At 40.3% G+C, this 14,232-nt stretch overlaps 1 protein-coding gene across 2 annotated transcripts in view; it reads left to right on the forward strand.

Annotated features, from left to right (window-relative positions):
* Positions 1 to 14,232, forward strand: part of racgap1 (Rac GTPase activating protein 1) — a 62,103-nt gene that overhangs the window by 19,860 nt on the left and 28,011 nt on the right. Inside the window, exons 5-13 of one of the 2 annotated variants that reach the window (XM_072249252.1) lie at positions 1,103 to 1,172; positions 2,393 to 2,446; positions 3,088 to 3,153; positions 7,260 to 7,377; positions 7,957 to 8,079; positions 8,926 to 9,062; positions 11,516 to 11,680; positions 12,292 to 12,387; positions 12,952 to 13,150. In XM_072249252.1, coding sequence (XP_072105353.1) covers positions 1,103 to 1,172; positions 2,393 to 2,446; positions 3,088 to 3,153; positions 7,260 to 7,377; positions 7,957 to 8,079; positions 8,926 to 9,062; positions 11,516 to 11,680; positions 12,292 to 12,387; positions 12,952 to 13,150 — 1,028 coding nt within the window. The remainder of the gene's footprint in view (positions 1 to 1,102; positions 1,173 to 2,392; positions 2,447 to 3,087; positions 3,154 to 7,259; positions 7,378 to 7,956; positions 8,080 to 8,925; positions 9,063 to 11,515; positions 11,681 to 12,291; positions 12,388 to 12,951; positions 13,151 to 14,232) is intronic. The other variant, XM_072249253.1, reaches the window with a different exon arrangement.

A 14,232-nucleotide genomic window follows, 5' to 3' on the forward strand; every position in this document is an offset into this window, starting at 1 on the left:
TAATAAAGATAATTTATCTGAACGCATTCTTTCTTTTAGAAAGACATGCTCAAAAGACTATTCCCCCTTCCCCTCCCTCTTCTACTGACCTCTCCCTCAAGTTTTGCTTTTTCTTCAATGGTTCATGGAACATTAAGTGTTGAGTTAGTTTTCAGTACTTTTTGAGTTCACTAGCTTAATGGGTTTTGATGTTAAGTTGGAAATCCTCAAGATGTATTGGTGGGCTTCCTCAGATTACTTAGTGTTTGTGCTAAAGACATTAGTAATAATATGTATCTGCAAGGTTTTTTTTGCTTGCTGTATGAATGGTTCCAAGGCAAATTTAGTGTTCTAAATAAGGCACTCGCAACCCAGAATTGAGTAAAGCATGATCAGTAAATTTTGCAAATTGGTGTTAAAGGACCTAAAGTGTGGATTTTATTTACTATTGCCCATGATGCATATTTTGTGTGAACATGTTTAACCCCCATTCCGGATCTTCAGCATGTACCCAGGTTGATAGAATTCTGAGGGAGTGCTGCAGTATTCAAGATGCAAGCTTTAAAATGAAGCTCTTTGCTTCTTGCACTGGATATTGAACATCCCTTGGCTCTGTTCAGCGGGGAGACTCTGTCAAAGCAATATTTCTTCAACCAGAACAAATTGACTGATTATTCGTCTCATCTTTCATTTGGGACTTTGCTGCGCGCAAATTAACTGCGGCAATTATCTTTCAACTAACTGTGGTGATTTAAAATGTCCAGTGCTTTCCTGTCATTTGGCATAACTTGTCTCCTGGCTATGAGTTGCCACACCCTTTTGCAGTTAACTTCAATCCTAAGGCTTGAAGTGAAAGCGCAAATAAGTAAGAGATTTTCTGTACTAGTCTGTAAAAAGTGCCATTTACTTTCAGTGCAGAATGAGACCAAATAATCAAGTCTACCTGCTTTGCTTTTAATCGTTCTATGTGGGACAAAGGGGTGGTGTTTTGGATACTTTGGGGAGATGAGCATATGTAGTTTTGGATGTATTGCCAGTGTAGAAGCTTGGAACTAGGTAAAACAATAAGTCAAACGTTTAGTGAAAGTTGATTGTTACTACATATCTTTCCTCTTTTTAATAGACTGTCTACAATTGATGAGTCTGGATCATTTCACTCCGACATTAGTTACGACAAGACTGATGACTCAATGGTAATCTCTTTTTATCAGTTGTTTCTTTTTAAAGTAATCTTGGGACCACGTTAGTGGGATTTGATTGAAGAATATGTAACACAGGTGAATCTGAAGTGATTTGATACCTTGTTCAGTTCTTATTTGCATTGCAAAATTATGAATGATTCAGCAAAGCAAATTGTAAATGTATGAAATGGCTTAGGAAAAAAATAGTCCTGTTAAAAATGTGATTGCCAAGTGACTTGGATTAATAGATTTTGCATTTAGAAGCAGTTGAATAATGGGCTCTTGTATCGTCTGGGGGAGGGTGCTAATGCTGATGTTGGATAACCTTGCAAAATACTCATCCAAAAGCATTGGTGGCCAGAATTTTGTTGTCTGTTCAAAAGCATAAATGGCTTAAAGTTCTGCAGGAAATTGTTTTTAAATAAGCTGGTGACTGGTTTCATTGGAGCATCACACTTTTTAAGTGGAAGCTTGTTCTTTTCTGATTATTTCTACTGTGGAGATTTCTTTTTGCATGCTTCTGAACATTAATCCTTTCGTTTTTAGATGATATTCTGCACATAGTGTTGAATAGATATTATTAAAATCATGATTAAATTGCTGCTTTGAATCTAAATATTGAAACAAGCTGCGGAATTTATTGAGGGCTGTCATTAGTACCAATAAAAGATGGTGCCATGACCTGATTAATGTGCTTGCAGTATGCTAACGTTGCTTGTGTCATAACTCATAATAAAGACATGGCATGTCAGAGATCTAACGTGCACTGCTGCAGGCTGGTAGAATACGAAATCTGGCTGAATTTCCACATTGAATTATTCTCCAGTGTTGGTAGGCAGCAAATTTATGCTTATCACTGTCCACCAAGAAAGTAGGAAAATCAGAACAATCTGACTTGGCTTAACAATCATCAGCTGGCTTAATACATCAGGGTATGTAGCATGGGCGGCCTATATTTAAAGAGGATATGAATGTCTAATATAACTGGGTTTGAGTCCATTCTGAGGTAAAGGGCACTTACACTTGACCTTGTGTGAACATTGTTCTGGTGCTCTTATGCCAATCATGCAATCTGTGATGCATGATTGGCATTGAAGCATGAGAACTAATTTACTAGCTTGGTATTTGTATTTTGTTTTGAAAAACATAATTGGCAAGCCTTTCATAAATGTGTTAAGATGGATTTTTTTTCAGCTTTTTGACGAGATAAAATTATTTTCTTTTTAATGCAGGACTGGGATTCCTCCATTGTTAAGACTGTCAAGTTAAAGAAAAGAGAGAAAAGAGTAAGCTTCACACTTTCTTTCACCTTGTTATGCTCAGCTCTGTAGAATTAGTAATCGTCTATAAACAATGGGTACAGAGGCATCAACAGAAGAATATCAGTCTAATTAAATTTAAGTTAAAAGTATGGTAAGTCCTCTCATGCATTCCTTCTGTTTAAATAAATTAAAGACTTCACCTTACACATCATGTAATTGTTTAAATGCTGCACATTTCTTTAGAAATTAGTATCATAAGCACATCAGTTTAAAAATAATATGAACTCATAACTTGTGAAGTTCTTGATTGAGGCTCTTCAGAGTCGTGTTATCTGTCATGTTGAATCTAATGAATTTCACTTTCATTCCATTCTTTTGCATTTTCTCTGTGATATTTTGTTATAAGCTGGTTTTGCCTTAGGTAATGGATTTCTGGTTAACACTAAATTGAGACTTTGTTTATATCTGAATTAAAAACTAATCTGGCATTTACGTTCACTCAAAGCTGTAAAACATTATGCCATTTTAATTTATCTGAAAAGGCTTCTTCATATTATGCTAAAGTAAAGCAGTGTTGCAGTGTACCAGGTTATTTACTGGTTAATCAATCAAGTGTGGCTATGTATAAAGAACATTGTACCTGCTTACCATTGTATTCTTTCCAGCGTTCTTCCAGAGTTCTTGTTGATGGCCAGCCAGGACCAGCTAAACGGTCACGATCAACTGAAAAGGTGGGCGTTAATGACCAAGACGATATGTGACAATTGTCAATATCAAAATAGAAGTTATCCAACTGCTTGATTGAAAGGAGGGAGGGGATTAATAATGGAGTTTGACAGAGAAAGGTGTCAAATTTGTAAGGATACAAGGATTGATTTTCATTGTTGCTTGTCAGTAACAAAAGCAGCATGAAAAACATGACGAAAGGATAATATTTATTAGAGAAATCAATTTGGAAATCTTGGGTTTTAGCCTGGACATTTATAATTGCATTCACTGCAGATGGAGTCTTAGAGCAATACAGCATGGATACAATGAATCCATGTTGACCTCAGTGATAACCCAGCTCGTCCCATATCAGCCCATATTCTTCTAAGCCTCACCACTCCATGCACCTGTCCAGGTTTTCTGAATGATAATATCAACCACTTCCTCTGACAGCACTTTTCATAAGTCATCACCCTCTGCAATGAAAAAGTTGCACCTCAGGTCCCTTTTTAAATCTTGCCTCGGTCACCCTAAATCAATGCCCCATCATTTTGTACTCGTTGACCCTGGGGAAAAGACTTTCCATCCACCTTATCTGTACCCCTCATAATTTTATAAACATCTCTATAAGATTGTCCATCATTCTCCTACATTCTAAGGGAGAAAGACTTAGCCAGGCCAATCTCTCCCTATAACTCAAGCCCTCTAGTCCTAGCAACATCCTTGTAAATCTTTTCTGCACTCTTTCCAATTTAACTGCATCTTTCCTATAACAAGTTGACCAAAACTACACAATACTCCAAGTGCATCCTCGCCAATGACTTGTACAACTGAAACATAATGTCCCAATTTCTATACTCAATACTGACTGAAGTCCGGTGTGCTACATGTTTCTCACTGCTGTCTACCTGTGACACTGCTTTCAACAAACTAAACTTGTATACCTATGTTCCTCTGTTCCATTACACTCCCTAGTGTATTCATGGTATTACTTCTACTCTGGTTTAATTTTGCAAAGTGCATCACCTCTCACTTATCTCTATTGCAATCCATTTGCCCCTCTTTAGCCCACTTTACAAACTGATCTAGATCCCCCTGTAATTTACAATAACCACCTTCACTATCAATAGCATCTCCTATATTCATGTCATCTGGAAGCTTGCTGATCAAGACTTGTATCCAAATCATTTATATTAATGATTACTGTGGGTCCAAACACTGCACACCACTAGTCACTGGCCTCCATTCAGAGAAATAGCCTTCAACCATCAGCCTCTGCTTCCTGCCTTTAAGCCAATTTTGAATTCACCTAACCAGCTCTCCTGAGTTCCATGCGACCTTGCTTTCCTGACCAGCCAATCGTATGGGAACTTGTCTAAGGCCTTGCTAAAGTCCAAATAGAAAACATCCACAGCTTTGCGCTCTTCTATCATTATTGTTACTTCCTTAAAGATCCTCAAGTTGGATAAGTCGCTGGGACTGTGCGAGATGTACCCCAGGCTACTGTGGGAGGTGAGGGGAGGAGATTGCTGAACATCTGGTGATGATCTTTGCATCATCAATGGGGACGGGAAAGGTTTTGGAGGATTAGAGGGTTGCAGATATTGTTCCCTTATTCAAGAATGGGAGTAGAGATAGCCCAGGAAATTATAGACCAGTGAGTCTTACTTCAGTGGTCGGTAAGTTGATGGAGAAGATCCTGAGAGGCAGGATTTATGAACATTTGGGGAGGCACAATATGATTAAGAATAATCAGCATGGCTTTGTCAAAGGCAGGCAGTGCCTTACAAGCCTGATTGAATTTTTTGAAGATGTGAGTAAACACATTGGTGAAGGTAGAGCAGTAGATGTAGTGTATATGGATTTCAGCAAGGCATTTGACAAGGTACCCCATGCAAGGCTTATTGAAAAAATAAGGAGGCATGGGATCTAAGGGGACATTGCTTTGTTTTTCCAGAATTGGCTGGCCCACAGAAGGCAAAGATTGGTTGTAGACAGGTCATATTCTGCATGGAGGTCAGTGACCAGTGGTGTGCTTCAGGGATCTGTTCTAGGACCCCCTGCTCTTCGTGATTTTTATAAATGACCTGGATGAGGAAGTGGAGGGATGGGTTAGTAAGTTTGCTGATGACACAAAGGTTGGGGGTGTTGTGGATAGTGTGGAGGGCTGAAGTTACAGTGGGACATTGATAGGATGCAAAACTGGGCTAAGAGGTGGCAGATGGAGCTCAACCCAGATAACTGTGAGGTGGTTTGTTTTGGTAGGTCAAGTATGATGGCAGAATATAGTATTAATGGTAAGACTCTTGGCAGTGTGGAGGATCAGAGGGATCTTGGGGTACGAGTCCATAGGACACTCAAAGCTGCTGCACAGATTGACTCTGGTTAAGAAAGCATACAGTGCATTGACCTTCATCAATCATGGGATTGAGTTTAGGAGCCGAGAGGTAATGTTGCAGCTATATAGGACCGTGGCCAGACCCCACTTGGAGTACTGTGCTCAGTTCTGGTCGCCTCACTATAGGAAGGATGTGGAAACCATAGAAAGGGTGCAGAGGAGATTTACAAGGATGTTGCCTGGATTGGGGAGCATGCCTTATGAGGATAGGTTGAGTGAACTCAGCCTTTTCTCCTTGGAGCGACGGAGGATGAGAGGTGACCTGATAGAGGTGTATAAGATGATGAGAGGCATTAATTGTGTGGATAGTCAGAGGCTTTTTCCCAGGGCTGGAGTGGTTAGCACGAGAGGGCACAGTTTTAAGGTGCTTGGCAGTAGGTACAGAGGAGATGTCAGGGGTAAGTTTTTTACATAGAGAGTAGTGAGTGCATGGAATGGACTGCCGGCAATGGTGGTGGAGGCGAATACGATAGGGTCTTTTAAGAGACTCCTGGACCGGTACATGAAGCTCAGAAAAATAGAGGGCTATGGGTAACTGTAGGTAATTTCTAAGGTAAGGGCATGTTTGGCACAGCTTTGTAGGCCAAAGGGCCTGTATCGTACTGTAGGTTTTCTATGTTTCTATGAACTCTACAACTTTTGTCAAGCATGACTTCCCATGCACAAAGCAATGCTGACTCCTTTGAATCAGACAAAGTCTAGTTAAATTATTTTAGTTATCATTGATTAATGTGGGCCCTGTTTTAAAAGCTTGCTTGACCGTAACTGAAGGATTATGCAAATTCAACTCTTATGTTCACTTAAGGCAATATATTGATTTCCATCAGTTGTCCAGAAAGCATAAATGTAGAGCATCACCTTAAATTTTTGTAATAAGCTAAGTTAAATGTTGCTAACAATCACTTTAAAAGATTAATTATACAGTCTATTATTAGTTTTGCTGAATAAATTGGGTGTTCAATTTTCCTGTCACTGAAGTGGTTTCATCACTGACTGGTCAATGGTTGTTCATTTTCACTTGGATGATTGGCCATCAGAATTGATTTTGGTCTATGGGCAAGACAGATGTTCACCATAACCTTGTGCAGTCTACATTAAAAAAAAAAAAGTTCCAGACTCCATAAATTACCACACTTGGGACTTGTTTCAGTGCTTTAACCTACTGTTGAGAAGTCTGTCCAGCTCCCTGCACCACCAAGTTCTAAGTTTTTTTAAATCTGAGCATTGCATTGTTCTGAACTGCAAATAAACTTTGGTGAAAAATTTTGTTTTCATTTTCACAACTTGCATTTTTATTGCTGTTCCTTTTACTGTAAAATGATTGTTTTTCTGCAATTGGGTTTTTGAAAGAAAAATTGAAAAGAGAGATTATTTTTCACATAATATCCCACCCTACCCCCAATGGGCATGTCATCTTGAAGCTGCAGTTTAAATTTTTTATTCTTTTGCATGCCAATGAGAACTTGGCCATTTCTGTTTCTAGCTAACTGTAAGGATTCGAATGAATGACTGCCCTAACAAGTTTAATTAAATCTAAACCTCAGAATCAAGTTCTTGAAACACTGTTTGTTTAAAAAATGGAGTGAATCCCAAAAGCTTACTAAAGTAAAGTGCTTTGCTGTTTCCAAAATGGGTAATGTGGGTAGGAAGAGGACCGAGGATAAAGAAAGATGATATTTTTGTAGGTAAAAATATCTGTCAAGAAGGTGATTGGTTTGGTGATCTTTTCAGGCAAACGATTCTATTGTGGCTAGAACAACCCTGACATTGCCTAATAATGGCGGACCAATTGAGGCAGTTTCCACAATTGAGACTGTGCCATACTGGACGAGAAGTAGACGTCGAACAGGTAAATCCCATTAACAAAATGCTTGAGGCACAGCTTTATGCTTACAACTGGAAAACTATGTTCCTGAGAACAATTTTTAGTTGTGAGGGTGTGAAGTGTTTCATAGTTTTATTTCTTGCAGGTATTTTGGGAGCTTAGCATTGTTGGATAAGCTGGATGCTTTCTATAATTGTGTCTTGGCCTTTTCTGATTTCATATTACTATTAGAAACCCTGTTCTCCACCTTCTAAGCATGATATGGATATGGCTTGAACTGGATTTAACCAGGTGGCTGCTTTTCTTTTTAGAATAACCTTGGATAGGGCAAGATCACAATGAAAATAAGAAAGCATTGTTTTTGCCCAATTCTCCTGAAGTGTGTACCCTCCCAATTGTAAGTGATGGTTGAGGCATGGTGGTCAGTAGGTTGGTGCAATGTACATCAGAAAAGGGAATAATAGACACTTTTTACCCCTTAATTTAGGATATGTGCTGCTTCGGACAATCGGAACCATTGCTTTGTCCCAATGAACCCAGCAAACTCTGCACAGGCCAGTTGTTAGATTTGAGTGTTTTCACTACCTTTGAATCAAATTACAGGTCGACCTTCACTGATTCGGCACCATTGGGACCTGAGGAGTGCCGGATTAGTGAAAATGCCGAATTACAGAAGGATCACATCAAGCATAATCGGTGCTGGATTATTGAAGGACCAGATTACAGGTAGTCAGATTAATGAAGGTCGACCTGTACCACATTTTTAATCGGTTGAACTTTTGGGGAAGCCGAAATCCTTGGTTTTAGTCGTGGATTGATTTTTTTTTTACATTACAAGTAATTTTAAAAAGTGGTTCAATAAATCTGGTCAGAATTGTCCTTTAATTGAAAGGTTGCCATGTAAATTGATAAAATTAATCCCATTCAGTAGGTTTCAGTTTAATTTGATGGAGCCAGTCGAACATGGGAGTGCATCAGCTGTGTTGGATCTGCTTGCTGCTCGCTTGCACAAAACACTCATTTCCTTTCTGTTGCATTCCATTTTCATGTGAGTTTGACACACCTAGAAATATTCCACTGATGTGAATTGTCATACTTGAGAAAGATCAGTGTTTCCCGTTTGCTGTTTTTCAGTATGCCTTTATATAGGTTTGGTAATTGTACCACGCTTACCTATTATTTCTCTTCTTGCCACACTCCCCAAAGCTCTGCACAATAACAGATAATTTTGCCATGTTGCTGCTTACTGTTATGTTTGTAGGAACAACTGAATACTGGAACAATGACATGTTCTTGCTCCCAGCTGGGAATTTGTTAGAATGACTTCTTGATGACATAGGGTAATTAATATTAGAGTCAAAATTGGCATTGTGTGTGTTATGATTTTGCGGAACTTTATTAGTTGCTTAAAATTGAATTATCAAGTGGTCTATAAAATCACCTGGAAATTTTGATATCTGTAGGTAGGTATTAGAATCTTAATAGGGTATGATTGTAAGCTTTAGTTCTACTCCTTTTCCAGATGTACAGTGATGGTGAATTTGCATTACCTGTCCAATTTCTTTCCCACAGCAAATCTGAAGGGACAGGAACTTGATGCCATTTCAGACACTCCTTCTACCACGCCATCAACTACCAGCGGATATGATCAGTGTGGTACACCTCAGACTAATGGAGGAACAAGAACTCATGAGTTTGTTTCCAAGACGGTATTTCTAATTTCTACTTCATTTTTATGTATTGACATTTTTGGTTAATTTTCTTTGCTGTGCAGGAACTGTTGACTTCAGTTTATTTTTTTACACAAGGATGTTTTTATTGAGATCTTAAAATTATAGATACTTTATTGATCACAAAGGAGATTAGTGTCACAGTAGCATTACAAGTGCACAGATATACAAATATTAGAAGAGAAGTAAGAAAGAATAAAAAAAAATAAATTACCACAAACAGCCTAACAGGAGGGGGTCATCACTTTCCCAGCTATAGCTTGACTCATTATAGAGCTGCTCTTTTCACCCAAGGTGGCATGCAGAGGGTGAGAAACATTGTCCAGAATTGCCAGGATTTTCCGTAGGGTCCTTTGTTGTACCACAGCCTCCAGTGTCTCTAGTTTGACTCTGATAACAGAGCAAGCCTTTCTGATCAGTTTATTGAGCCTGTTGGCATCACCCGTGTTGATGCCATTGCCCCAACACACCACCACATAGAAGATTGTACTGGTGACGACAGGCTGGTAGAACATGTGAAGGAGAAGCCTGCATACTCTAAAGGACCTCAGTCTCCTCATGAAATAGAGGTGACTGGCCCTTGTACACAGCCTCTGTGTTGGTGCTCCACTCAAATTCGTCATCCAGGTGCATCCCCGGGTACTTGTAGGTCCTCACCATCAACAGTTACAGGGAACATTGCAGGCTTAGTCTTCCTAAAGTCCATCACCATCTCCTTTGTCTTACTGATGTTGAGCTGCAGATGATTCAGCTTGTACCATTTGACAAAGTCCTCCACCAGGACCCTGTATTCAACCTCCCATCCTCCCTTTATGTACCCGACTGTTGCTGAGTCATCAGAGAATTTCTGCAGATGAACTGACTCAGTGTTGTACCTAAAATCTGAGGTATACAGAGTAAAAAAGAACGGAGCCAATGCAGTCTCTTGTTGCCCAGTGCTGTTTATAGCTATGTCTGACACAGAGCTCTGAAGCCACACATACTGTGGTCTGCCAGTTAGTTAGTCCATTATCCAGGATACAATGGAAGTGTCAATCTGTATTGAACAGAGACAATGGAAATGCCAATCTATATTGAACAGAGCTTTTCCCCCAACAATGAGGGCTGTATGGTATTGAAGGCACTTTAGAAATTAAAAAAACATAATCCTCACAGTACTTCCCTGCTTATCCAAATGGAAGTAGGTACTGTTCAGCTGGTAGATGACAGCATAGTAGACTCCAATGTGCTCCTGTTTGGCAAACTGTAAGGGATCGAGGGCTGATCTGACCAGGGGTCAGAGGTGAGCCAGGGCCAGCGCCTCTATGGTCTTCATGATGTGTGAGGTCAGGGCCACTGGACTGTGGTCATTCAAGACTTTTGGTTGGCCCTTCTTGGGTACTGGGACCACGCATGATTTCCACACAGTCGGGACCCTTTCCAGACTGAGCTTCAGATTGAAGGTGTGCTGGAGAACTCCAAACAACTGCTCAGCACACTCCTTTAGGACCTTTGGGTTCACACCAACCGGTCCCAATGCTTTGCCACGTCTGAATTTCTCCAGAGCCCTTCTCACCTGCTCAGTAGTGAAGGAGAGTCCATGATGACTGGGAAGCTGATGGGAGGTGAAGATCAGGGTGATAGCAGTTCGTATGTGCAGGGCAAGGAAGGGATGTAGACAGTGGTAGCCTGTTTTGTTCATTCATATGTTGAATTGGAGGGGAGAGGAGGGGTGGCATTGGTGCTGGGGGAGCACTGAGTACCTCTGCATCTGGACTGGTGTGCTGAAGGGAGTACGAACAGGAGGGCAATTGTCAAACCTATTGAAGAATTGGTTTAACTCACTAGCCCATTCACAGCTGCATTCTGAGGCTCTACAGCTGGGCTGATTGAAGCTAGTGATGTTCTTCATGCCTCACCACACCTCCCGTGTGCTACTCTGCCCAAGCTTGTCCTCCAGCTCTCTCCTGTATTCCTCTCTAGCCACCTTGATCTTCTCCTTTAGCTCCTGCACACTTTTCAGTTCCTCCCTGTCTCCTGATCTAAAGGCTATTTTTGTGGTTGAGAAGAGCCTTTAGATCACTGGTGACCCATGGTGTGTTGTTCGGGAAGCAGTGAAAAGTCCTTGATGGTGTTACAGTGTCCACACAAGTTGAAGAAAGTATCTATCCTTAAGTAACTTCCTAGATGAGAGCAGTGTTTCCATTTCCAATCTCTTTAAGCCTCATTTAAAGTAGCACAGGTTCTTCATTATCACAGGCCTTTACCCATGTTTCTTTGGCGAGGTCACTGGGAGGCATTTGTGCTCAGTCTGGGTTAAGTCTCCCATGATATAGCAATACAGATGAAAATGGGCATGCACTTATGTGGTACAGTGACCTTAAATATAGTGTCCCATGCCCTTTCCAGCACTGCAGTGTTCTAAGTACCAACCTGTTTCTCTATTTCTGTAGGTGATCAAGCCTGAGTCGTGTGTTCCTTGTGGAAAAAGGGTCAAGTTTGGGAAGTTGGCCCTGAAATGTCGAGACTGCAGAGTTGTATCTCACCCAGAGTGCAGAGATCGCTGTCCACTCCCCTGCATCCCAACCATGTCAGGAACACCTGTAAGAATTGGAGAGGTGAGATTTATGATAATCTAGGTTTCAACCAAAATGCACAATTTGAAGTCAAAATGTCCAATAGGATAAAGTTGTATAGAACCCATTTTGTCCAACTTAGTCTCAATACAAAGGTGAACAGCAATTTGCAATATAGTGGTCTAATTAACAATTAAGTGTACTCCAACATCACTGGTGCTTTAATTGACGGTTGTAAATTACTCCGTGTTGACAAACAGGTGAGTTGGTGGTCACATGAGGGAAGTGGTGTGTAAAAGAATGGAGGATGGGGCTGATGGGATTGCTCTGCTGGGAACCACTCGATGAGCTGAATGGCCTTATTTTTGCATCACGGTAACATGGTTAGTGCGACGCTATCACAGGTCAGGGCGTTGGAGTTCAATTCCGGCACTACCTGTAAGGAGGTTGTATGTTCTCTCTGTGACTGCATGTGTTTCTTTTGGGTGCTCTGGTCTCCTCCTGTGTCCAAAGACGTACTAGATAGTGGAACAATTAAGTGTTCCGTTCTGTTTCAATTATGGTAAATGTGGCTCAATAGTACAAATAACCTAGCTTATCTAAATTTTCAGGCCATTTTGAAAGATTATGCATTGAATTTGTGTTGCTTTTAGGGAGTGTTGGCTGATTACATCTCTCAAACATCACCTATGATCCCTTCTATTGTGGTACTTTGTGTCAATGAAATTGAGCAGAGAGGCTTGTCTGAGGTAAGATTACTTTTTATCTGCAAAGATTTCTGTATTTCTCTAGCTTAATTTTATTACACAGGTATTAAATTTCCAAAGCACTTGTGTGCAAGACTTGTTTATAAGATTGAAGAATTCAAGCTCTGAGTGATGTACAAATCAGAGCAGCAAAAGACCAGGTTATTTTGTTAGGTCTGGAGAAGCTCTTCTGCTACTTGAGCCCTTTCAGCAAATTGTCTCACGTCTTGCATTGATCGGACTTTGGAAATTGGGTTAAGCTGCAAGCCAAACCCATGGACACCATGTTGTAATGGGTTGCCACCTTGAAGGGGCATACTGCTTGACTAATGAGCAGTTGGCACTTTTCAAAACTACATTGCCTGCATCACAGGCTTGTAGGATGCCAGGGCTCCTCACTCCATTTGAGACTATTGACAATCTGTTACATCTGACTGTTAGTTGGGCCATATGTCAGATCATTACATCATTTGAAAGGTGTGTTAATGACTTCCAAGAAATATTTAGTTTGAAATTATGATGCATTAAGTTTCAATACAAAGTACGTCTAATTGTTGTCTCCTTCAGACTGGTCTATACAGAATCTCTGGGTGTGATCGCACAGTGAAAGAGCTGAAGGAGAAGTTCCTGAGAGGGAAGAATTTGCCCCTACTCAGTAAAGTGGATGACATTCATGCTGTCTGTGGGCTTCTGAAGGACTTTCTAAGGAATTTGAAGGAGCCCCTTATCACTTTCAAACTGTATTCGGCATTTGTGAAGGCAGCAGGTTAGTAGATCTTTAGTTATATTGTTGAGAATTGAACAGCCTTGTGTTGAATACTGTATAGATTTACCTCGGTATAGATAGTGAACAATCCGACTATTGTGAATTTCAAAGATGTGTACTGGATGTTCCAATAGAAGCTTTTTCTTGTTATCGCTGTTAGTGAGGTCTGGCCCCTTATTGGTTCCTTAATAATTATAGTTATATAAACTGAGGGAAACAAATCAGTAAATCCAAAGAAATGAGACTTCTGTTCCAAACAACTTCCTGGGTTGGAAGTCAGGTCGATAGTGTCAAATCTTGCTTATGGTAACTTGCATGGCTCAAATTAGTCTTGACCCTTTTGGATTAACATAGGGATACCAACCAGTTGAGTTCCTGATGTTGCTGCGAAGCATCTCTATGTGTGGTGCCTTCTGTGTGTCAGATGGCTAGATCATGTTTTGTCATGGGGGAGAGGTGTGTTGAACAGCCTTTTATCAGGCTACCCAAAGTTTAGCTTCCGCTTCTGAGATCACACTCCAGAAGAGGAGATAAGACATAACTGACAGTGATGACTGATTGGAGTGGGATGGATGAGAGAATGAATGTAAAACTTCCATTTCTAGTTTTTAAAAAGTCAAATTAGGTTTCTGTTTAGTTGAAATCATGCCAATAAAACAACACCTTTTGTGATTTAACATTGGGTATGAGAATGTTAGATTAGAAAGTAGTTGATCATTTTCTTGAAGCTCATCTCTGACACTTTTTCCTGCTATCTAGGCATTTGTTTCAAATATCTTCAAGTACGCTTTTAAAGCAACCTTGCTCATTATATTCAGGGAAACACATGATTATTAGGTTGAGTCAATGTAGTGTGTCCTCTGAATGCATGGCCTTTATATACTTTTCAATCAGCTGATTGGTTGTCATTTCAGAAACTCAGTTGTGATGTGGGGAGGAAATGTCATTGCTGGTTGGCTGTGTGGTGAACTGTGTGCGCTGTCATCTGGACTTTTCAGAATCAGGTTTATTATCACTGGCATGTGACGTGAAATTTATTAACTTAGCAGCAGCAGTTCAATGCAATGTGTAATCTAGCAGAG

The sequence above is a fragment of the Mobula birostris genome, chromosome X (genome assembly GCF_030028105.1).
Source record: "Mobula birostris isolate sMobBir1 chromosome X, sMobBir1.hap1, whole genome shotgun sequence".
Classification (NCBI taxonomy): domain Eukaryota; kingdom Metazoa; phylum Chordata; class Chondrichthyes; order Myliobatiformes; family Myliobatidae; genus Mobula; species Mobula birostris.